The sequence below is a fragment of the Papaver somniferum genome, chromosome 5 (assembly GCF_003573695.1).
Source record: "Papaver somniferum cultivar HN1 chromosome 5, ASM357369v1, whole genome shotgun sequence".
NCBI lineage: Eukaryota > Viridiplantae > Streptophyta > Magnoliopsida > Ranunculales > Papaveraceae > Papaver > Papaver somniferum.
Window position 1 is genome coordinate 131,414,590 of NC_039362.1, and position 23,468 is coordinate 131,438,057.

Here is a 23,468-nt window from a genome sequence, read left to right on the forward strand (position 1 = left end):
ATGCCTCACTGTCCATTGATAACGGCTCAGCGGAGAAATTTCTGAATTCCGATCGAGAAAGATTTGTTGTTTTGCTAAATTTTTTTTGAAGAAATGGGGAAGAAAAAGATGCAAGAGATAATGGATGGTGAAGAATCAACGAACAAGAAGACTGTTTGAAACGACAAGGTAAGAAGATGAAGAATTGGTTATATTCCAAAAGCTTGTCTTACAGGAATAGTTTGTACGTCTCTAAATAGGCAGATGCCTCTTACAAATAAGGTGAGCATATAATACTCAACTGATAAGTTTCCTAACATACAAGATATCTTTAACTACTGTATACACAATAATATATATGCAAATCCCCTTAATACCCCCCCTCAAGTTGGAGCATGGAGATCATGAATGCCCAACTTGCGAAGAAGAAGCTCAAACTGAGGATGTCCAAGCGCTTTGGTGAAAATATCTGCAAGTTGAGCCGTTGTGCGAATATGAGAAGTGATAATAGCACCTGATTGAATGTGATCACGGACATAGTGACAATCAATCTCAATGTGTTTGGTGCGCTCATGAAAAACAGGATTAGCAGCAATATGAAGTGCGGATTGACTGTCACAATGAAGACGCATAGGCTGAGAGTGAGACACACCAAGAGATTTTAATAACGCCTTTAGCCAAGTGAGTTCACTACACGTATGAGCCATAGAACGGTACTCAGTTTCTGCCGAAGAACGTGATACAGTGTGCTGCTTCTTTGTCTTCCAAGATATAGGTGATCCTCCCAAAAATATAAAGTAGACGGTAAGAGAACGACGACTGATAGGGCAGGATGCCCAATCAGAGTCACAATAAGCAATAAGTTGAAGAGCATTGTCCTTACGGAAAACAATCCCTTGGACCGGATGGCTCTTAAGATAACGAAGAACTCGAAGAGCAGCTTCCCAATGTGCCACGCGAGGAGATTGCATGAATTGTGCCAATACGTGTACCGAATAACACAATTCAGGACGCGTAATAGTCAAATAAATCAGACGTCCAATAAGTCGGCGATACTGAGATGAATCACAGTACAAAGGTCCGTCATCTAAAGCCAAACGATGATGTTGATCAATAGGTGAGGAGGCTGGTTTGGCTCCAAGAAGTCCAGTTTCAGAAAGTATATCCAAGGTATATTTTCATTGAGACAAAAACAGACCATCCGTACCTCGAGATATTTCAATACCAAGAAAGTACTTAAGAGAACCTAAATCTTTCATATGAAAGCACCGACTTAAGTATGCCTTGAAAGTAGCAATAGCAGCGGAATTATTCCCAGCAATAATCAAATCATCAACATAAACAAGTACATTAATGGATTTCTCACCTCGTCGTAGAGTAAATAAAGAGTAATCAGCATAAGACTGTATAAATCCAAAAGTCTTAAGAGCACTTGCAAGCTTAGCAAACCAATTACGTGGAGCCTGACGAAGACCATACAAAGATTTATGAAGAGGACATACTTTGCCCGAAGAAGTAGTCAAATAACCCGGAGGAAGTTTCATATATACTTCCTCTTCAAGATCCCCATGTAGAAAAGCATTGTGAACATCCATTTGATGTAACTCCCAATCTTGAGCCACTGCGACTGCCAAAAACGTTCTAACTGAAACCATTTTGGCTACGGGAGCAAAGGTTTCATGGTAATCAACCCCTTCAACCTGTCTATTACCAAGAACAACCAATCGAGCTTTGTACCTTTCGATACTGCCATCAGAATTATATTTAATTTTGTAGACCCATTTGCAACCAATGACCTTTTTTCCTGGTGGAAGATCGGTAATTGATAATGTGCCATTTTTATCAAGAGCATCAATTTCTTTAGACATAGCTACACGCCAACACGGAAGTTTCACAGCTTCAGCATAACTAGTTGGTTCCTTAAGAGTAGTAATAGCCGCCAAAAACTGAGTACGGTTAGCAGAAAAATTATCACATGAGACATAATTAGTGATAGGATAAGGCGTACCTGAGGACGTGGACGAGTGGGGAGTGGAGGAGCTGTGGTCTATTCTGGCAATGGTATTACATATGTATTCATTGAGTCGAGTACTAGGAACCCGGGATCGAGCACTGCGGCGAACAACCGTATCATGAATTTCACTCACGGTTGTGTGACTGTCTGTAGCTGACGTAACCTCCTCTGATAATATATTTTTAGAATTTCGAATATCATCACAACTTCCATCGTGCACAGTAGTTGTACCTTCAGAAGAAATAGGTATCTTTGAAGCAATAATTGAGCGTGTCTGTGACTCATCACACGACAGAAAATGACCCACTTGATGTCCACCCAGTGCCTTCCTGCGGCTGTAAGTCCTGAAGTTCGTTGGAGAGATGGTTTTTGCCTGGAGTTCGTGCTCATAAAAGTGGTCAGAAGCTGCTGCCTGTAAGCTGCTGTTGTCTCCGTAAGCTGTTGTCTCCGTGAGCTGTTGCAGGCTGTCTCCGTGAGCAGACGTATCACCACGCACTGAAGAACCCACTACAGGATGTTCCATCCTTTCTCCATTAACTAAGGTATCATCTATCGGTAGTCCAGCCATGGATCTAGCAGCTGTATCCCCATTGGACACATCACAACAGACAGGTGAATACCCATCAGTTACTGTCTGTTCATTAGAGAGTGCTATCCCATCATCCTGACAACCGTCAGTATTATCGCTTAAACAGACAGCTGCATAAGGGAATTTGTTCTCAAAGAATACTACATCACGAGATACAAAAAATTGTTGCTGTTCCAAGTCAAATAACCGCCAACCTTTTTTTCCGTAAGGATATCCAACAAATATACATCGTCGACTTCGTGGATTAAACTTATTTCGATCACGAGGGACAAGACTATCATATCACAAACATCCAAATACTCGAATATGATTATAAATAAGAGACTTCTTATGTAGCAATTCATATGGAGTTTTCCCATTAAGCAAGGTACTAGGTGTGCGATTAATAATATAAGCGGCACTTAAAATGCACTCACCCCAAAAACGAAGCGGTAAATTAGCTTGAAATCGTAAAGCACGCACCACATTTAATATATGACGATGTTTGCGTTCCACTCTCCCATTTTGTTGTGGTGTATCCACACATGAAGTCTGAAAATCGATCCCTTGTTCAGAAAAATATGGAATTAAAGGACGAGATTCAGTACCATTATCACTGCGAACTTGCTTAACGTGTCTATCAAATTGTGTCTTAGCCATAACACAAAAATTCTGAAAAAATTTCACCACCTCAGTTTTATGTGCCAACAAATAGACCCAAACACAACGTGAATAATCATCAACAATAGTAAGAAAATAGTGTGGACCACAAGAATACGAAGTACGATATGCGCCCCATACATCACAATGAACTAAACTGAAGATATCATTTGCTTTATTCTCACTAACAGAAAAAGTAGCACGAGTTTGTTTAGCTTTAAAACAAGTATCACAAGGTTCATTGAGAAACTTCCGACAATCAACTTTATTCATACCAGGAAGCAAATAAACAATCTTATTAGAAGGATGACCTAAACGCTTATTCCACAAAGAATAATCTTCACCGGTGGTAACTTGATTTGCCATAATATCTGCTCCACTGTGTAAGATATAGACCCCATCTCGTTCCTCACCCACACCAATCAGCGTCCTCGTAGTTCGGTCCTGTATCACACACAACTTATCAGTCAAAGTGACAATACATTTCAGATCTTTAATTAAACATGCCAATGAAATCAAGTTGCAATGAAGGTCAGGAACGAATAAAACATGAGTCAATTTCATGTTGTCTCCAACTACCACAGTGCCTTCATACGTAGAAACTGAGAATGTGTTATTCGGAAGTTTTATGGAAGAAAAACCAAGTGTACGGGTTTTAAGCAAAAACTCTTTCCTGCCTGTCATATGCCTTGAAGCCCCTGTATCAAGTATCCACTTACCAGACAGCTTCTCCTTCGAACCATCAATATTCGAAGCTTTAAACATTTCAACAATGACATCCCATTGGGCATCGGTAAGAGTATTAGCAAGGCCTACACGATCCTGTGATGAAAGAGAACTTCTACTAGAATTTGTATTTGTCAGGGCAACGTTAGCTAAAACAGGCGACGGCTTCCCACGACCATTATTCCTCCCATGTTGACCGTGCCCTCGTCCTCTTCCTCGTCCCGTGTTCTCTTCATACCATTCCGGGTACCCATTCAATTGGAAACAGTTTGCCATCTCGTGACCACTCTTTCCACAGTGTTTACAAATTGGTTTGTCTGAAGAAGCATACCCTATGACTTTATCATAACCCTTTGATATTTTCTGAGTTTGCACCGCGAAACCCACAGCATCAACACGTACATCACGTGTTTTTGTAATTGTCTGATGTCGTTCTTCTTGAACAACAAGAGCATATACACAAATCAAGCTTGGAAGAGGATCTTGTGCAATAATATTAGATCTAACCGTTCCATATACAGCATCATCCAAACCCATCAAAAACGGATGTACTCGTTCTTCATCACGCTGTTTATTCCATTGAGTTATGAGAGAGCAGGTACACTTACCGCAACTGCACAAAGGTGGTTTGACGTGATCATTGATTTCTTCCCAGAGAGACTTCAAGCGTCCATAGTAAACCGGAATATTCTGTCCATCCTGTCTATTAACAATATTCTCGCAAGATCCGAACGTAGCTGCAGCAATCTTGGTCCATTAACAATAAAAAAAATGTTGTTTCAAATCATCCCAGAGTTCTTTGACAGTTTCAAAATAGGTTAATGTCGAACTGAGTGTTGGTTCAATGGATGTAAGGATCCATCCAATAAGCATAGAGTTAACACTCCACCAATCTTCAATATAAACATCATTCTCTGTTGGTTGCGTAAGTTTTCCATCTGAAAAAGATGTTTTTCGTCTGTCTCTAAAAGCATTCAGCATTAATCGATACCATTCCTCATAATTATCCCCATTCAACTTCACCGGAGAGATCAACATACCCGTATGATCAGAAGGATGTAAATAGTATGGTGAAGTTGAATCAACTTTTCGTTCATCACTAGAAATTATTTCCTTCCCAGTCATGATAAAAAAAAAAATTCTGATTTGATTTTAGATTAAATCGATCCTGGCTCAGATGCCATGAAACGACAAGGTAAGAAGATGAAGAATTGGTTGTATTCCAAAAGCTTGTCTTACAGGAATAGTTTGTACGTCTCTAAATAGGCAGATGCCTCTTACAAATAAGGTGAGCATATAATACTCAATTGATAAGTTTCCTAACATACAAGATATCTTTAACTACCGTATACACAATAATATATATGCAAATCCCCTTAATACTGTTGAAACTTCTAAAAGGTAATTTCACGAACCCTAACTATGTCTATCTGTTTTGTTGCTATAGATGTTCAATGTTTGTTCTTAAATGGGGATTTTGTTGCTCGGTCACTTTTTAGATTAGGGTTCACTTTTTGTTTCTTTTGTTTTTTTTTTGTTTGTTTTTTTGAAGCATAATTCTTTGGTTATTTGTTTTTATTTCCAAGTACATTTAATTTGTGTTTGAATAATTTTGATTGAGAAGTTATATTCTCAGACTCTATAGTAGATGGAATTTTTGCTTTGGATTGATGGGGTTCTGAAATTAAACCTTCTCTCAGTTTTCTAACCCTATCTATTGGATAGATGTGCTTGAGGAGTCGATGCACTTTGGTTCTTTCGCTAGATTCCACTAGCTATTCTCTTCATCTGATTACCCGTCATTTAATTTAACGACTCTCGTTAACGTTACTCTAGCATGAATTTTTGTTTGATTTTGTTTCTTTAGCTCGTGACATGATAATCCTGGAAGTTAGTATCACAAGATGCATAATGTCTTCAATTTGCTGTTTAGATAGACTGTAACTTCCATCTAAATCAGGAAAATTTGAAGACAGCTTACGCCAAACAATTGCTTATACACTTCTAGATAAACTTTGGGTTTATTTGCAAGTTCAGCATTCCCTTGTACACCTTTCCGAGTTGAGATTTTTTTCTTTCTCTTGGTATTATGAGTGCCTTGTATAAAAAACTCATAATTTGAATGGCATTCTCTGGGTATTAGACTTCAGAGAATTCTCCCCATCTCCAGCTAAACTCCCCTTGAAGTTCTGCTACTTGATTTGAATGGCATTGTTTGGTGTTTCTTATATAAAACACTCATGAGAAGAGTAATTTTCTAATTGTTAGTATCTTGATTAATGCGACCACTACCTGGAGTTGGACTTGAAGTCTTGAACCCATAAACTCGCTGTTTATATTGTAAAATTTTGGGTTTTTTTGATGTTACCCCCCTACAAAATGATATTCTGGGGTTGCCCCCTATATACAAAATCACTGGCTTTGCCCCTTGTCACTGTTTCCGTCCATGACCAGTTAAGTTCGACGCATGCGACTTACGCACTTACGGGTTATCCTAATTCTTTGATTTGAGTGACCATCTTAACCTTGCAAATCTAACGGCCTACAACAACAGATCAAACAGTTCTATATAATCATTGATCTTTTTCTTCTCGTTCCCCACTTCCATTAGATCTTTTTTCTGTGTTAGGATCATAAATCCTAATATCCTTGTAAACAAATCATGACTGAAATTTATAAATAATGCAAGAATTCTTGTAAACAAATTATCATGACTGAAATTTATAAATAATGCAAGAACTGTATAATTTATTGAATTTGTGTTCCAAAGTAGTTAACAATAACAAAAGTTACGTTTCATTTCAGAATATAATTCTGTTTTTAGGTGAACTAAATTATAAAACTTGCTAAATATTTTCATCTGATGGGTTGAAAACGGATTCCACAAAAGACTGTTTCCTTGTTGGGATCAGTTTTGGTGTGAAAACTTGTTGAATTGGTCTTGATGCACTTCGACTGTAACAAGGAAAATGCCCATGAACATGCATGTAGTTGTCCATTGTTGTGGATGCTGTTTGAATCTCTCTATGGGTAATCGAGTTGTGTGTTCCATCTTTAGAAGCAACAAAACCACCCCTTGTAACACTTATTCCGCCTCTAGTAGCAGCAGATCCTCCTCTAACAGCAGTTAGTCCGCCTCTAGCAGCTACAGATCCTCCTCTAGCAGTACTTCGTCCACCTCTAGCAGCAACAGATCCTCCCCTAATAGCACTTAATCCACCTCTCCCCGTTGTAGTATTCTTAGATACAGCTATGAAAGGTGTCCTAGGTTGTAATGGTATCCCTGCAGCATAAAAAAAAATTAACTGCGAACATTGTAAAAGAAAAAACAACACACGCTTATTAATTGAGATGAAGATATACTTGGTGGTAGTTGACCAATACTAGTTTTTTTTCCCCTAGTAGACTTTGGAGGAGCTCTTGGTTTTGGCACTCGTGCAGAATTTTTGCCCACAATTGGTGTTGAAACATCCTCTACAATTGGTGTTTCTGTTGGTGTTGAAACAAGATTATTGTTGTTCTTCTTTGCTTTCTTCTTCATCAACCTAACAATTGGGGGGTCACAAGCAGCTGCTGTCTCCTCATCAGTTGCATGTGTGGGAAGTCCTGTAAGTAATATAATGAATGAATATAGATACAAAAATCAAAGGAAAAAGAAACCACAGTTTGACCTTACTTTTAGGTAGAGGCCTTCTTTTATTGCCTTTCCACCCAACTCCAGCCTCTGCCAATTCTTTCCTATGATCACAGGTGGTTGAATAGTGTCCAGTCAAGCCACATGATCTGCAGTGTTTAACATGACCCTCGACTAACGGTTCATTTTCATCTATGTTTCTAATTCTTTTCAGTTTGGGTCTACCAACTTTTCCTTTGTAAATTGGTTTCTCAACCTTATGCGTTTCCTACATACAAATCAAGAACGATTAATTGCATATTAAGAATATTTTATTAAAGAAGTTCAATTACATAAATTTTTTACCTTCGGCTTGTCCCACTCCCAATTAATTTGAGCTTCCATTGGATGGATAAAGCCTGAATAAACATCCATGTATGTACTTAATTTGTGTTAATCAGTACACCACCTGCAAACCATATGGAATCATATTAGAAGCTATGTAAGCTACTGCATAAAGAAATAAGCACTTAATCAAAATGTACTTACTCAATCCATGGATCTCTTAAAGGAAGTATGACAACTACCGCATGTTCACATGGTAAACCAGTAAATTGCCAAGTACAACATGAGCATGACTTCTGAGTTAAATTCACAATCCATCTGTTTTCCGTATTATCTTGAGTAACTTGATGAAGATGATCATCTGCCCCGTGGCAAGTGTACTTTACAACATGTGATTCAAGCCCATTTATTATCCTTGCCGCCCTAGGGACCAATCCGGCGTATCTACCCTTCATTTCTTTTTCCCATCTCTTGCCCTTATTCCTCCTATCATACAACAGATTCATCATCTTTGTATGAAAATTTTCACACATAGGTATTATGGGCATTTCTCTTGGCTTCAAAATCCAAGAATTAAAGCTTTCTGAGAAGTTGTTAGTAATATGCTCACACTTTGAACCCTCATCGAAATGTGATCGTGCCCAAGTGTGTACATCTGCTTCATGCAGTTTTTCATATGCACCTTGATCATGTTTTTTCAAAGTCTTAGCCCAAACTCTATACTCATACTTTGTATATGCTTTGGCTGTTCCCCATACTAAGTGTCTAGTGTGATCACCCTTATACATTTTTTTCAAGTTCGCCCATAAATGCCTAAAGCAATATCTGTGGTAGTTGTAGGGGAACAATAATTCAAATGATTATACAAGTCCTTTCTGTCTATCCGAAATAAAATTGATGGGTTTCTCATGCTCACAAATTAAAGTCTTAATTATTGTAAGAAATGCAGTCCAAGTTTCTCTACATTCTCCCTGACACACATAAATTGCTAATGGATACATTCCATTGTTTCCATCTAAGGCTATAGCTGCAAGAATAACACCTCCATACTTACCTTTTAAGTGAGTGCCATCTAGTCCTATAACAGGTCTGCAGCCTTTTTTGAACCCATCAATGAAAGGCTTGTAAGTAATACACAACCCAGTGAAACTATTGTCCGCATCATCAGTTGACACACTTGCAATTGAACATTTATTGTTCTTCAGAATTTGTCTACACATTTCTGGCAGAAGACTGTAAGATCCAGCATAATCGCCATAAATTTTCTCCAATGCAATTGTCCTTGCCCTCTAACCCACCCAGTATGTAATATCAATCTGAAACCTTTTCCAAACCTCTATAATAACCATACCTGCATATGATAACACTCAACCTTAATAGAACACTAAGTTTAAATCAAAACACCAAATTAATAAATAGATGTTCATAAATTATTTAAAATACATACCAACTGTATAAGACTTTTTTTGGCATTTAAATACATCCTCCAGTTCTGTAGAAATAAATCTACAATCAGCCATCTTGTTTTGCTTTCGGTTTCCAACCACACATTCATGCTCATCATTTAGTCTTACAACCTTTATTGTATGACCATCTTCTTGTTGTGATGCAGTACATCTCCACGGACACCCATGCATAGAATTAGCACAAACAACTACCACTTTATGCCTCTCATTTTTCTTGAAAGTCATTTCAAATTTCTTCTTAACTGCATGTCTTCTCAAAAACCTTCTACACTCATATATAGTACCCCACAACTGACCCAAATACAAATTACCTGTGTCTTCCACTTTATTTTGTTCTTCTCCGCACTCAACATCTTGGTATAAATCATCATGATTATTTTCTTCGCCTTGAAATTCATTGGTAGGTGGTGGCATGTCCATTTCCTTTTCAGTGTCTTCAATATCTTCGTCTCTGTACGGATCAATTGAACAATCACTATTTGAATCTACACTATGGTAGCCAGTCTCAGCTTCTATATGGTCAATATTGACACTGTCATGTAATGTCTCATCACCGCCATGATCATTAGAAATTCCATCAATAACAGTGGGCCGAGGAGTTACTTTAGGCCTCCTTTCATCCTCTTTTTCTTTCGTAACATCATTATTCACCTTATTCATCACTTCGTTCATTTCTTCTTGTGTCACAACACCTGAAACACCATCTAAAGAAGGAAACTCATCAATTCTTCTTCTGGCAAGTCCTCAATATCACGAGTGTCATCGAATGTAACTCCACCGGGTGGAACAAATGTGATTTTTTTCTTCTTTGATGGTCTTGGTTTCATCTTAGTTTTCTCAACAGTACCCCCATTAGCAATAACCATTTGCTCTACATTTGACGGACAAACATTCCCAAGATTAGCATGATCCAAAAATTGCCAAAAACTATCTTGATTCGCATCATTACCAGAATTGTCATCCGTGGCACGGTCGCTGTTACCACTAATACTATCAATAACTCTTTTCTGAAACTTTCTTTATTCTTTGCTTCTTAGGAGTCGTATTAACAACAGCAGCAAAAACTTTACTACTCTTTCGCATGGTTGTGCTAGAATATAAATACATATACATCCTACCACTTGCATCTCTATCACTACAGTCCCACCATTTAACTAAATCACCATCACATTCGGCATACAATCTACGTCCTTCACTGAGAAAGCAAAAAACATACCCGTAATCCTTTAACTTCCTTACCTTTCTTTCACATTCAGTTCTCAACATGTCCAAACTCAAGTTACACTTATCAATAGCAGGTAAAATAATCATACCTCCCCTTTTTGAATAATCTGTACATGCCCAACTTGTTGTGTATTCAGGCCTCTCATTCCACTGACCCCCATAATGTACCACAACAACCCTGCATAAAACAAAAAATACATTATAAACCAGAAATCATAACCACTTACTCCCTTCCAAAATGTCAAAAAATAACACCAAATTATTGTCATTTCCAATCAATTAAACCTTAAATTAAAAGTTGTGTATGCAAACAAAAAACACAAATTTTGATTGCAACCCATTGACCCATATGATCATATATATATATATATGTACATTTTGTACAAGAATCTAATTTCTTTTTGATAACAAAATATGAACTAAACGAAAACTCGTACTTTACTCCTGTGATTTAGTAACACAAATCGTGCAAGGTACAAAACTAAACCCCAAAATCAAATATTGATTTCTTTTAAAAAAAGAATTCCGATTCCAGTACTGGAAAACTAACCTGGGTAGATCTTCTACTACTTCCATTGACATCAAAACATTAACCTTCAATCAAAATAATTACCACTAATATACTGATCACAGTTAAATAAGTAAAAATCCTAACTTTATTTTAAATTTTGACTAATAATCACGGTTCACGAGTACTTGACGAAGAAACCCTAGTTTTTCCATTCTTTTCCATCTCGCAGAGAGTATGGGAAATAAAAAAAAAGAGTTTGCGTATACGAAACGTTTTATCAACTTAAAGAATTAGGGTCCTTACGATATTAGTAGTTAGATTTGAAAGGTTAAGATGGTCACTCAAATCAAAGAATTAGAATAACCCGTAAGTGTGTAAGTCGCACGCGTCGAACTTAACTGGTCATTGACGGAAACAGTGACAGGAGGCAAAGCCAGTGATTTTATGTACAGGGGGGGCAACCCCAGAATATCATTTTATAGGGGGAGTAACATCAAAAAACCCCTAAAATTTTACTATATTATACACGCTAACTAGCGGAACACCGAATAAGACCCATTACTATTCCTATTTACCAAACCAGGCCAAGCAGGACAAAAATGGTTAAATACATTCCTTAATTACGGTCATATCCCAACAACCAACATGTCATGACACTCGAAGGTTATAAATAGTAACTGGGTCCAAATCAGCTGCTGCGCTGGAGGGCCGGATCATAAATATGAAAATTTACTATTTCCAATACCCCCTAGTAACTGTGTCCAAATCATCTTCCACGCTGCAGGGTTAGATACTAAATAAGAAATATTACAAATTTCCGATTCCCCTGGAATGTTTCGATATAACCGATAAATCTCATTCGGACGATTATTAGGTTTTACAAAATTTTGGTTACCGATAGAAGAATTCTCAGACGAATCCCACCAACAATCGACAATTTCTCTGCCGATAAGAAATCTCTCATATTCTGAAGAACTGAAGAAGATTGAAGGTATATGTTTTAAACCCTTTTGTTTGTAGATGGTTGTTCTTCAGTTTGTTAACTGAATCATTTATAGGGTTAGGTTCGACTGAAGTTGAGGTTTCATTGTTGGCTAATTTATTGCATTTCATAGGTTAAATATGAAAGATTAATTCATTTTGAATTCTTATGAAATCACAATACTGACTATAGGTTAAAGGTAATGGCTAAAAGGAGACGATCAGAAAAAGAAGTGGAAGTGGAGGTCGAGGAGGACAGGTAAATGGGTTGTTCATGGATTTTTATATGGTTTAGATCTGCAACTTTTTCAATTTATCAGATTGGTAGTGTTCCTCCTGTGTTTCAAGTAGAATGCAGTGAACTGTTTAAAACTTAAACAATTAACAAAATGTAAATTTTGTAATCTCAAATCTGGAATAACATGTTTTTGTGAAACTGAAATGTCTGCAAACCCCGAATATTCTAAGAAAAAGGTTACACTAGCATTGGCCATTGTGGTGCGGCTGAATAAGTGAAAGATTTGGCGAATTCATAAGGTGAACTCGAGGCCGGTATTTTGTAACCCGCATATGTTGTCAGACATAGTTGTTAAGTAGTTTTTCCTGAACTGTCTCGTTGTCTTATAATGTAGATAGTTGTATCATTATACTTTCATCAGAAGTTGAGAGGTCATTGTTGGCTCATTTATTGCATTTCATAGGCTAAATATGAAAGATTAATTCATTTTGAATTCTTATGAAATCCACAGTACTGACTGTAGGTTAAAGGTAATGTCTAAAAGGAGACGAGCAGAAAAAGAAGTGAGAGTGGAAGCGGAGGTCGAGGAGGACAGGTAACTGGGTTGTTCATGGATCTACAACTTTTTCAATTTATCAGATTGGTAGTGTTCCTCCTGTGTTTCAACTAGAATGCGGTGAACTGTATAAAAACTAAACAATTAACAAAATGTAAATTTTGTAATCTCAAATCTGGAATAACATGTTTTTGTGAAACTGAATTGGCTGCAAACCCCGAATATTCTAAGAAAAATGTTACACTAGCATTGGCCATTGTGGTGCGGCTGAATAAGTGAAAAAGAATTGGCGAATTCATACGGTGTACTCGAGGACGGTATTTTGTAACTCGGATATGTTGTCAGACATAGCTGTTAAGTAGTTTTTCCTGAACTGTCTCGTTGTCTTATAATGTAGATGGTTGTATCATTATACCTTCATCAGAAGTTGAGAGGTCATTGTTGGCTCATTTATTGCCTGTAGATAGGCTGAATATGAAAGTCTCCGTTCATTTTGGTAGCTTCTATGAAATAATACAGTTAATAGATCCAATTCTTTTTAGTTGAGCAAATTCTGCTGATACAATTTTATGTCAGTTTTTCATGAGACTGCATCTTTTTTTTTTTTGAATTCTTATGAAGTCCACAGTACTGATTGTAGGTTAAAGGGAACGCCTTCTGAGAAACCTCCACCCGAGGGGAATGCGCAGATACATCCCGAGGATATGGGGAAGAAGAGTAGTAAACATCCAAATAAAAGGAAACATGCCGAAACAGAAGTGGGAGTGGAATTGGAGGTCGAGGAGGACAGGTAAATGGGTTGTTCATGGATCTTTGTATGGTTTTTGTAGTTCCGATTATCTAATAAGGTTATTTTGCACTCGTCTTACTAAAATAACGCAAACTCAATGAGTTCGCCTTACACTGATGGCGAATTCGCTCTGATTGAATAACGCAAAATTTGGATGATTAAATTTTATGTCAATGTTACTTACCAATTTATTTTTTTGGAATTCTAATGAAATCCACGGTAATGATTGTATGTTAAATGTAATGGCTTCTGAAAACCTTCAACCAATGGGAATGCGCAGAAACATCCCGAGGAGGAGGGGCAAAATAATAGTAAACAGCCAAGGAAAAGAAAACGAAACAAAAAAAAACCTCTAGTGGAGGTCGAAGAGGACAGGTAAATAGGTTGTGTATGGATCTTTATATGGTTTTTGTAGTTCCAATTAGCTAATAAGTAATAAGTTTATTTGGTACTCATCTTATTATAATAAACGAAGACTCAATGAGTTCGCCAGACACTGACGTTTAATTCCCGATTGCCTTGCTACGGCTGATGGTTTGCAAAACTTACGTGTCCTTTATTTGCAAGTTTTTCAATTTTTTTGGTTTTGGTGTTCTGCAGTAGGTTTATCTACACCAACAAAAGGCTGAGGCAGTTTCCCTGTCATGTTTCCAACTACTCGAGCCTGCATACACTGAGAAATATACGAAATTCGTTGTCTGAATCTGAGCTGGCCTAGGTTAGGAAAACATCGATTGTACATCTAGTCGACATGCCGGAGTCACAAAAATGGTCGTCTGCCCTTTTTTCCTTTTTAATGACTAGGGAGATCCATGTAGGACCGGAGCAAACACGAGAAGGTAAGGTATGGTTCCCTGTTGAAGGGAAAGACTTGTGTTTCTGCAAGGCAGACTTCAAGGCAGTTACAGGTCTTCCTTTCAAGGAGTCAGGTGAAGAAATTGAGTTGAAGGGGGTCTCGCACCTCAAGAAGAAGCATTTTGAGGGTATTAATAAAGTGGAAGGAACACATTTATATGAATTCCTTGTATTCAGAACGAAACCCATGGTCCACGGTGCAGGGGCTGGTGCTCTTCGTAATCCCATATTGTCCGGTAAGAGCAAAAAACGTCCCCGGAAATTACGAAAGAGGGAGCATGTTCCATGTTCATCTGATGAGAGGGTGAAATTGGCTTTGTTACTTATGGTGCACGTATGCATACTTGGGCGCCAACTGCAGCACAAAATAGACGACCAAGACTGGCTTTCGGTGGAAAACATAGAGAATTTCAACAAAATCCCTTGGGGTGAGAAATCGTATGTCCTCTGTTTTGAGAATACGAAGAAAGCGATTAAATATCAAAACGACAAAGAAGACCCTACCGCTAAGCTCTCTCTCAAGCCACGAGGACTACCACAAGCGTTGGTGGTAAGAGGGATTGGCTTCAATTTTTATGCATTCAAAAACATTTACTGATTGTCGTTGTTTCAATATTTATTTGTATGTATTGTAGGTCTGGATGCTGAAGCTCTTCCCGCATTTGCTTGAAAAGTACGGAAGCGAATCGCGTACGAAAGGGAAGCGTCCCCTTATTCTTACGGTGTGGTGCGAGGAAGTAATTAATTATGAGAAGCTTTGTGAAATAATGGAAGGAGTAGTCTACAGTGATGACAGGTTGCAGGAAATCCGTGCGGGAGGTGAAGCGTTTCGTGATGCTGCATGGGAGGAAGCTGTGTCTGAAAATAATGATTTGGAAGATGCTTCAGCGGATGGTCCCCGTCATGAGAAAAATCAAGCCATGAATTCTTCTGGTGACAATAGACATATTGATCAGGAGGTTCTGGATCAAACCCGAGAGGTAATAGGAGCAGGTGATGCCGAACATGGGTCCCACCCGGATGTTAGAGTGTCAGCTGAATTTATTAATAATTGGATGGCAGATGCAACGAAAAAAAATGATAAACAGGGTGCAGGAGATGATAGATGGAGTTTCTGAGAATATGATTCAGTTGTTCGATTCACATGCACAGAGAATCGGGTCGGTGGAATCGATGGTCATCCAATTACGTAAAACAATTGTGAGTGATTTTGAGAATTATCTTGATCTTTATGTGACTTGTCTAAATGTTTGGCTGAGATTAAATTATTTTGGTATAACAGTGTGCTCCTCCGGAGAATACTACAGGCGGTAGTTCGGAATCTGGTGAATCTAGCAAGAACGGCGGTTCTTGCAATGTTGAGTCCGATGAAGAGGATCGCAGTTTAGGACCTACCCGCAACAAGGAATATGAGCCGGTGGACAGGGGAAGGTGATGATACAAGAATTAACATGACCAATGAGGCTACATAGGTCAGGGAGATTCGTTGTGTTGAGAGTTTTGTCGAGAGTGAACACGATGAGGTCAGGAATGATTATGATGCTGTGAAGGTGGATGTACAGGGTACTAATCAAGGTACCGACCTCATACGTCAAGATGATGTGGTGGAAGTGTTGGATAATATGCAGGAAATGATGCTTACAATCAAAGGTGGGGTTATTGATGTAGAAATGGGTAAGGAAAACATGCTTACAGACAAAGTTTTATCTGTGGAAGAGGATGCCGATACAGAAACTTTGCGGAACCATCAACATGATAATGTGGAAGAGGAGTCCAACAAAGAGGATCATAGTTTAGGACCTAGCCACAATAAGGAAGATGGGACGGTGGACAGAGTTGAGGAAGAGGAAGATGATGATACACGAACTAACATGAACACTGAGGTCAGAGAGATTCATGGTGTTGAGAGTTTTGTCGAGAGTGCACTCGAGGATAAGAATGGTTTTGATGGTGTGAAGGTGGATGTACAGGGTACTAATCCATATACTGTCCACATACGTCAAGATGATGTGGTGGAAGTGATGCTTACAAACGAAGGTGAGGGTATTGGTGTGGAAATTGATAAGGAAGACATGCTTAGACACAAAGTTTCATCTGAGGAAAAGGGTGCTGATACAGAAACTTCCAACATCCGTGAAGATGATCCTGTGGAAGAGGATCGCGGTTTAGGACCTACGCACAACAAGGAAGATGGGCCCGTGGACAAGTTGAGGATTCAGAAGCTGATGATACAAGAATTAACATGATCACTGAGGCTACAGTGGTCAGAGATATTCATGGTGTTGAGAGTTTTGTCGAGAGTGCACTCGAGGATAAGAATGGTTTTGATGGTGTGAAGGGGGACGTACAGGGTACTTATCCATATACTGACCACATACGTCAAGATGATGTGGTGGAAGTGTTGGAGAAAATGCAGGAACAGATGCTTACGATCAAAAGTGGGGTAATTGATGTGGAAATTGGTAAGGAAAACATGCTTAGAGACAGTTTTATCTGTGGAAGAGGATGGTGATGCGGTAGTTGAGAGCCCTAAGCTGGTCAAAAAGCATGGTGTAGAAAATCCTGGTACATAAATAGGCCAGAACGATCAAGATAGTAAGGTGGAATAGGATGGTGATGCGGAAGCTGAGATGGCTAAGAGTAACAAAGAGCATTGTTTACCCGAGAGTTTAGTCGTTGGTGAATTAAACACTAAGTGTACCCTTGACGGTGTGAAGCATGTTGTAGATGATCATAGTCCAGAAACTAGCCATGTGGAGGACTATCCTAAAGACGCAGTTAAAGTTGTTAGTGCAGAAACACCAAAAGTTAGTTCTGATAACGTGGAAGAGGTGATTATCTCTGTACTAACAGATTTAGATAATAATCTGGAATAGTATGGTGATGTGGAAGTTGTGATGGAAAGTAGCGATAACCCGGTCGAAGATCATGGTGTAGAGGATCCTGGTACAGAAACTTCCAAGATCAGTCAAGTTGGAAATGTGGGACAGCATGGTGATGCGGAAGTCGTGTTGGAAAGTAGCGATAATCCTGTCGAAGAGCATGGTACAGAAAGTAGCTATAACCCTGGTGTGGAGGATCCTGGTGCAGAAACTGCCATAACAGTCAAGATGGTGATGCGAAAACTGAGAGCGCTAAGCCGGTTATTCTGGATGGTGTATCCGATAGTGTATCCGATAGTGTAGTCGGTGGTGCATTAAACACTAAGTGTACTCTTGACGGTGTGATGCATGCTGTAGATTTTTTATCTCGCAAAGTTGAATCCGATGAAGAGGATCGTGGTTTAGGACCTACCGGCAACAAGGAAGATGAGTCGGTGGACAAAGTTGTGGAAGAGGAAGATGATGATGCAAGAATTAACATGACTATTGAGGCTACAGAGGTCAGAGAGAGTCATGGGGTTGAGAGTTTAGTCAACATAATAAAGGAAAACATGACCAGTGAGGCGACATAAGTGATGCTTACAACCAAAGGTGGGGATATTGATGTGGAAATTGATAAGGAAAAGGATAACATGACCAGTGAGGCTAGAGACAAAGTTTTAGCCGTGGAAGAGGATGCGGATACAGAAACTGTGTGGAACCATCAACACAATAATGTGAGAGAGCTGATTAAAGAACTAGAGTTAGATGGAGAGGTAAAGTTCAAAGAGATTAACGCTAATGTAGAGATGGAAGTTGTGATGGAAAGTAGTGATAACCTGGTCGAAGAGCATGGTTTAGATTTAGAAGCTGGTACAGAAACCGCCAAAATCAGTCAAGAAAATAATGTGGAAAAGTCTGGTGATATGGAAGTCGTGATGGAAAGTAGCGATAACCCTGTCGAAGAGCATGGTGTAGCGGATCCTGGTACAGAAACTGCCCAGAACAGTCAAGAAGGTGATGCGGGAGCTGAGAGTGCTAAGCCGGTTATTCTGCATGGTGTATCCAAGGGTACTCTTGACGGTGTGAAGCATGTTGTAGATGATCATAGTCCAGAAACTACCCATGTGGAGGACTTTTATAAAGACGCAGTTAAAGTTGTTAGTGCAGAAGAACCAGAAGTTAGCACTGATAACGTTAAGCCTGTCACCGGTGAGGATGTCAAAGATGTTCCTAAGGGTAGGAAGAGAACAAAGGTACTGACGAAGCAGAATAAGAGGCAGGTTAAAGCAGGTGAAGAAGATGATGGGACACTGAGCAGGGATGTAAAAGGTTCCAGAATTATTGAAATGCTGGATGGCGATAAAAAACAGAAAGTACTTGAATACTTTTGTATACATGACAGAACGTAAGTAGATACAAAATGAAACCAAAAAGGTTCAACACTTATTGAGGCTGTTATGGTGTTTAAATGTAGATTTTAATGTTAAATGTTGCATCTTACTTCTTGATTCTGTTATGTGGTTTAATTGTTTCTTGTTTTGAATGCAGAGACATTGCTTGGATGGAATTCAAAGACGATGGTTGCCTGATGTTTGATATACGTGGAGAACTTATCCTTCAACTAACCAGCAAAGACGCCTACTTGGATTCGAAATTCATTGATTTCTACATTAGTATGTTGAAGACAAAGATGAACTCAAACCCGAAGTATGGGAAAGCGATATTCCTCTCCCGAAAGCATATGTGAGTACTTTCTAAAATTTAAATCTTCTTATATGTCAGGTTCAAAAAAGGTTAATTCTTGGATTATAACGTTCATTCTTGTATGTAGATTCAAAAAAAAATTCAATCTTCTTGTAAGTAACTTAAAGTTACACATGCTTATACAATATGCATTTATAACGTTCATTCTTTTGCTTTCTGTTTATGCAGGAATCTTTTCTGAATGATAAGGATGAATTCAACAATTTCTGGATTAAAAAGCTTGCTAAGGACTATCGTGAATGTAAACCAGTCAAAATGTACGCACCAATGAGTAACAACAATAACCATTTCTCACTACTGGAGTATGACTTGATTAGCAGTGACAGATGGTGCTACAGGAACTCGTTGGGCGATATGAACACGAAGAAAGAACACTATAAACAAGCTAAGTCCTATGAAGCGGCAATAAGTCGTGCACTGAACTTAACTGAAATTCCTCTTGCATTGAGTAAGAAGGCCGAAACTACCCATTCGCCTAAACAAGCTACATATCTCGAATGTCTGTTATTTGTATGCTATTACATGAAGTGTGGGATGAAGAATACTAAATTTGAAACACATTCATCTCGCAAAAAAACACACATGAACAGGGTAACGGTTCAAAAGGTGGGCGCCATGAGAGCAAGCATGCTTTACAAGATTATTTCGTATGCAGACAGTAGGGATGATTAAACATTATTGTAAAAACAGTTGGTGGTATTGAAAAACTTTTATACTTTAATGTGATGCAGTTCATTTGGATTAAGAAACTTGTGAACTTCTATACTTCGTCGGAGTAGATATTTAGAAAGTTATCCATCTTTTGCGGTTTGAAAAATTTAATAATACTTGTTATAAATAGGTGGTGAATTAAGTAACCTGAAGGTTTCAGAAGTATCCAAAAGGTTAAGTAACCTAAAGTAACTTGAAGTTACACATCAAATTAAGACGTAGACATTTGTTAGTGATGAACCGGGACATGTAAAGGAAGAGGCTTTTACAAAGGGTGTTACAAATGGCGATTTTCGTGTAGAGCGCAATGGAGGTAATATATTATCAGGAGAACAAGAGGTTGGGATGATGAAGAGATTGTTACAAATGGCAATTAACATGAAGAGCGCAACGGAGGTAAGATATTTACATGAGAACGGGATGTTTGTGAGGAACATATACCTAACAGGATGCCAGATACGAGTTCTCAAAATGCGGGGTGGCGGAACTACATGTAGACTTGGGCTGGCTTAAGCCAGCCCAAAGTCTAGAGACACTCACAATTTCACAATAGTTTTTAGCTTCGCTACATGTTGTGCATACAATATGCCATAGTAGGGTTTATTTAAGGTTTCAGATAATATTACGAAGGAATTTTACTTGTAAATTGATGGATTCATCGTTCATGCCGAGTTTCCGACTTATAGTGGTCCACTCACGACCAGGTTTCGATCAACGAGCCAGGTTATGCATACAATATACCAGATTAAGGTTTAATTAAGGATTCAGATAATATTCTGAATGAATCTTACATGTAAATGGATGGATTCATCGTTCTAAACAAGATCCTGACTTATAGTGGTCCACTCACGGCCAGGTTTTGGTCTCGGAGCCAGGTTATGCATAAAATATTCAGAATAGGGTTTGTTTAAAGTATCATAAAATAATCCTAAGGAATCTTACCAATAGTTGGATGGATTCATCGTTCTTACCAAGTCTCCGTCTTATAGTGGTCCACTACCGTCCAGGTTTCGACCTTGGAGCCCGATTATGATACAATATGCAAAAATAGGGTTTCTTTAAGGTTTCGGATAATATTCCAAACGAATCTTACATTAAAATAAATGATTCATCGTTCTTACCAAGTTTCCAACTTATAGTGTTCCACTCCTGGCCAGAGCCGGTCCTGAGTCTACGAGGACCCTGTGCGAAAAAATTACGCAGGGCCTTTTAGAAGGTCAATTTTTTTTCGACGCGAACGATAACTCCTTTTTGTTAATGTACACTTACAAAAACAAGAATACCCGAAGGAAACTCAAAATACATAGCCATGGGCAGGTGTTTCTGCCGTTTATAATAAAGATTCAAGATGTGCTTAATAGTCAAGGGCTGAAAAAATATTAGTCCGCAGCCTAGTGGATTGTGGAACTAAACTATCTCACCCTAGGTCACACGTTCGAGTGCTAGCAAAGCCAGACATTCTTTTTTCGAGTGCTAGCAAAGGCTGACATTTTTTCTTTTTTTGATATGTTGGGCTTAGTGGGCTTGGAGGGGAAAGTGACTGTGCACCATAGGTAGGGGTGAGCATGGGCCGGTATGGACCGGTTTTCGCCTCTTACGCAACCAATCCATTGCACTGCGGATTTCAAATTTAGCATCCGCATCCAATCCAGATCCAACGTATTTGCATCCAATTGATGCACGGATGGACGGATTGGTTGCGGATAATCCAATGGATTTGTTTTAGTTAAAATTTATAATAAAGAAAATAAGGCTAACACAAATGACTCCTTATAAAACCTACATATCCTATATATGTATACATATATAAAAATGTTATGTACAACACCCCAAGCAAACATCTTAAAATTTTCCAAATGATCCATAGTATTTTCTAGAACAATATAAGTGCCCTTAATTTAACGGATATGGATGTCCAACGGATTATCATGGTTACATCCGGGCCCGATCCATTATCCGTTTGATTTCAAAAATTCCATCTGTATCCAATCCATTAACGAACGGTCCGGACATCCATCCACAAAAGAACGGTTGGTCCCGGATAAATCCGCGGATTACGGGCCTAATGCTCACCCCTAAGGTCCATAGGTACATAGGAAAAAAGGCCTTGTCCTAAGATGGACCCGTTGCGTCGCACCTCCTGCACCCCCTCAGGCCCGGCTCTGCTCCTGGCCATGATTCGATCTAGAAGCCAAGGTATGCATACAATATACCAGAAAAGGGAGTGTTTAAGGTTACAGAGAATATTCCAAGGGAATCTTACATGGAAATGGAGGGATTCATCGTTCTTACCATGTTTGTGACTTATACTAGTCCACTCTCGACCAGGTTTCGTTCTCAGAGCCACGGTATACATACAATATGCCAGAATAAGGTTGGCATAAGGATCACAGTGGTCCACTCACGACCAGGTTTCGATGTTAGAGCCATGTTATGCATACAATATGCCAGAATAGGGTTTGTTTAAGGTTTCAGAGAATAGTCTGAAGGAATTTTACATGTAAATGGATGGATTCATTGTTCTTACCAAGTTTCCGACTTATAGTGGTCCACTCACGACCAGGTTTCGATCCCGGAGCCAGGTTATGCATACAACATCGCATAAGATGTTTTTTTAAGGTTTCATAGAATATTTCAAAGGAATGTTACATGTAAATGGATGTAATCATCATTCTTAACAAGTTTCCGACTTATGGTGGTCCACGCAAGTCACGGCCAGGTTTCTATCTCCGAGCCATGTTATGCATATAATATACCTGAATAGGTTTTGTTTAAGGTTTTGGAGAATATTCTGAAATAATCTTACATGTAAATTGATGGATTCATCGTTCTTACTAAGACTCCGACTTATAGTGGTCCACTACCGGCCAGGTTTCGATCTCGGAGCCAGGGTATGCATACAATATCATATAAGATGGTTTTTTTAAGGTTTCGGAGAAAGTTCTGAAGGAATCTTACCTGAAAATGGAGGGATTCATCATTCTTGCCAACTTTCCGACTTATAATGGTCCACTACTGGCCATGTTTCGATCTCGAACCCAGGGTACGCATACAATATGCCAAAATAGGGTTTGTTTAAGGTTTTGGATAATATTTCAAAGGAATCTTACTTGTAAATGGATGGATTCATTGTTCTTACCAAGTTACCAACTGAGAGTGGTCCACACACGACCAGGTTTCAATCAACGAGCCAGGTTATGCATACAATATATCAGAATAGGGTATGTTTAAAATTTCGGGGAATATTCCATATGAATCTTACTTGCAAATTGATGGATTCATTTTTCATACCAAGTTTCCAACTATATAGTGGTCCACTCACGGTCAAGTTTCGATCTCGCAGTCAGGTTATGCATACAATATGCCATAATAGGAAGATTTTAGTTTTCAGAGAATATTCAAAGGAATGTTACATGTAAACGTATGGATTCATCGTTCTGAACAAGTTTTCGACTGATAGTGGTCCACTCACGGTCAAGTTTCGATCTCGGAGCCATGTTATGCATACAATATGCCAGAATAGGATTTGTTTAAGGTTTCAGAAAATATTCTAAAGAAATCTTACATGAAAATGGAGGGATTCATCGTTCTTACCAAGTCTCA

At 38.7% G+C, this 23,468-nt stretch overlaps 2 protein-coding genes across 7 annotated transcripts; one reads left to right on the top strand and one right to left on the bottom strand.

The window, feature by feature from the left end:
- Positions 1-8,105: 8,105 nt before the first annotated feature.
- On the bottom strand, positions 8,106-10,031 carry LOC113279606. Its single transcript, XM_026528287.1, has 4 exons — positions 9,353-10,031; positions 9,240-9,256; positions 8,905-9,194; positions 8,106-8,730 (listed from the first exon to the last, which is right to left on the bottom strand). Exons 1-4 carry the CDS (start codon positions 10,029-10,031, stop codon positions 8,106-8,108), a joined length of 1,611 nt encoding a protein of 536 aa, XP_026384072.1.
- Positions 10,032-11,938: 1,907 nt separating this feature from the next.
- Positions 11,939-19,919, top strand: LOC113282727. Of its 6 annotated transcripts, XM_026531793.1 has the most exons (10): positions 11,939-12,097; positions 12,281-12,346; positions 12,849-12,920; positions 13,522-13,671; positions 13,952-14,046; positions 14,272-15,076; positions 15,162-15,726; positions 15,809-18,795; positions 18,939-19,133; positions 19,323-19,919. In XM_026531793.1, exons 8-10 carry the CDS (start codon positions 17,984-17,986, stop codon positions 19,333-19,335), a joined length of 1,020 nt encoding a protein of 339 aa, XP_026387578.1. In that variant the 5' UTR covers positions 11,939-12,097; positions 12,281-12,346; positions 12,849-12,920; positions 13,522-13,671; positions 13,952-14,046; positions 14,272-15,076; positions 15,162-15,726; positions 15,809-17,983; the 3' UTR covers positions 19,336-19,919. The 6 variants fall into 6 exon arrangements, 1 of the variants encoding a protein (XP_026387578.1); XR_003327134.1 differs by lacking the exons at positions 18,939-19,133; positions 19,323-19,919 and having other exon boundaries at positions 12,837-12,920; positions 15,809-17,974; XR_003327133.1 differs by lacking the exons at positions 18,939-19,133; positions 19,323-19,919 and having other exon boundaries at positions 13,510-13,671; positions 15,809-17,974.
- Positions 19,920-23,468: the final 3,549 nt, after the last annotated feature.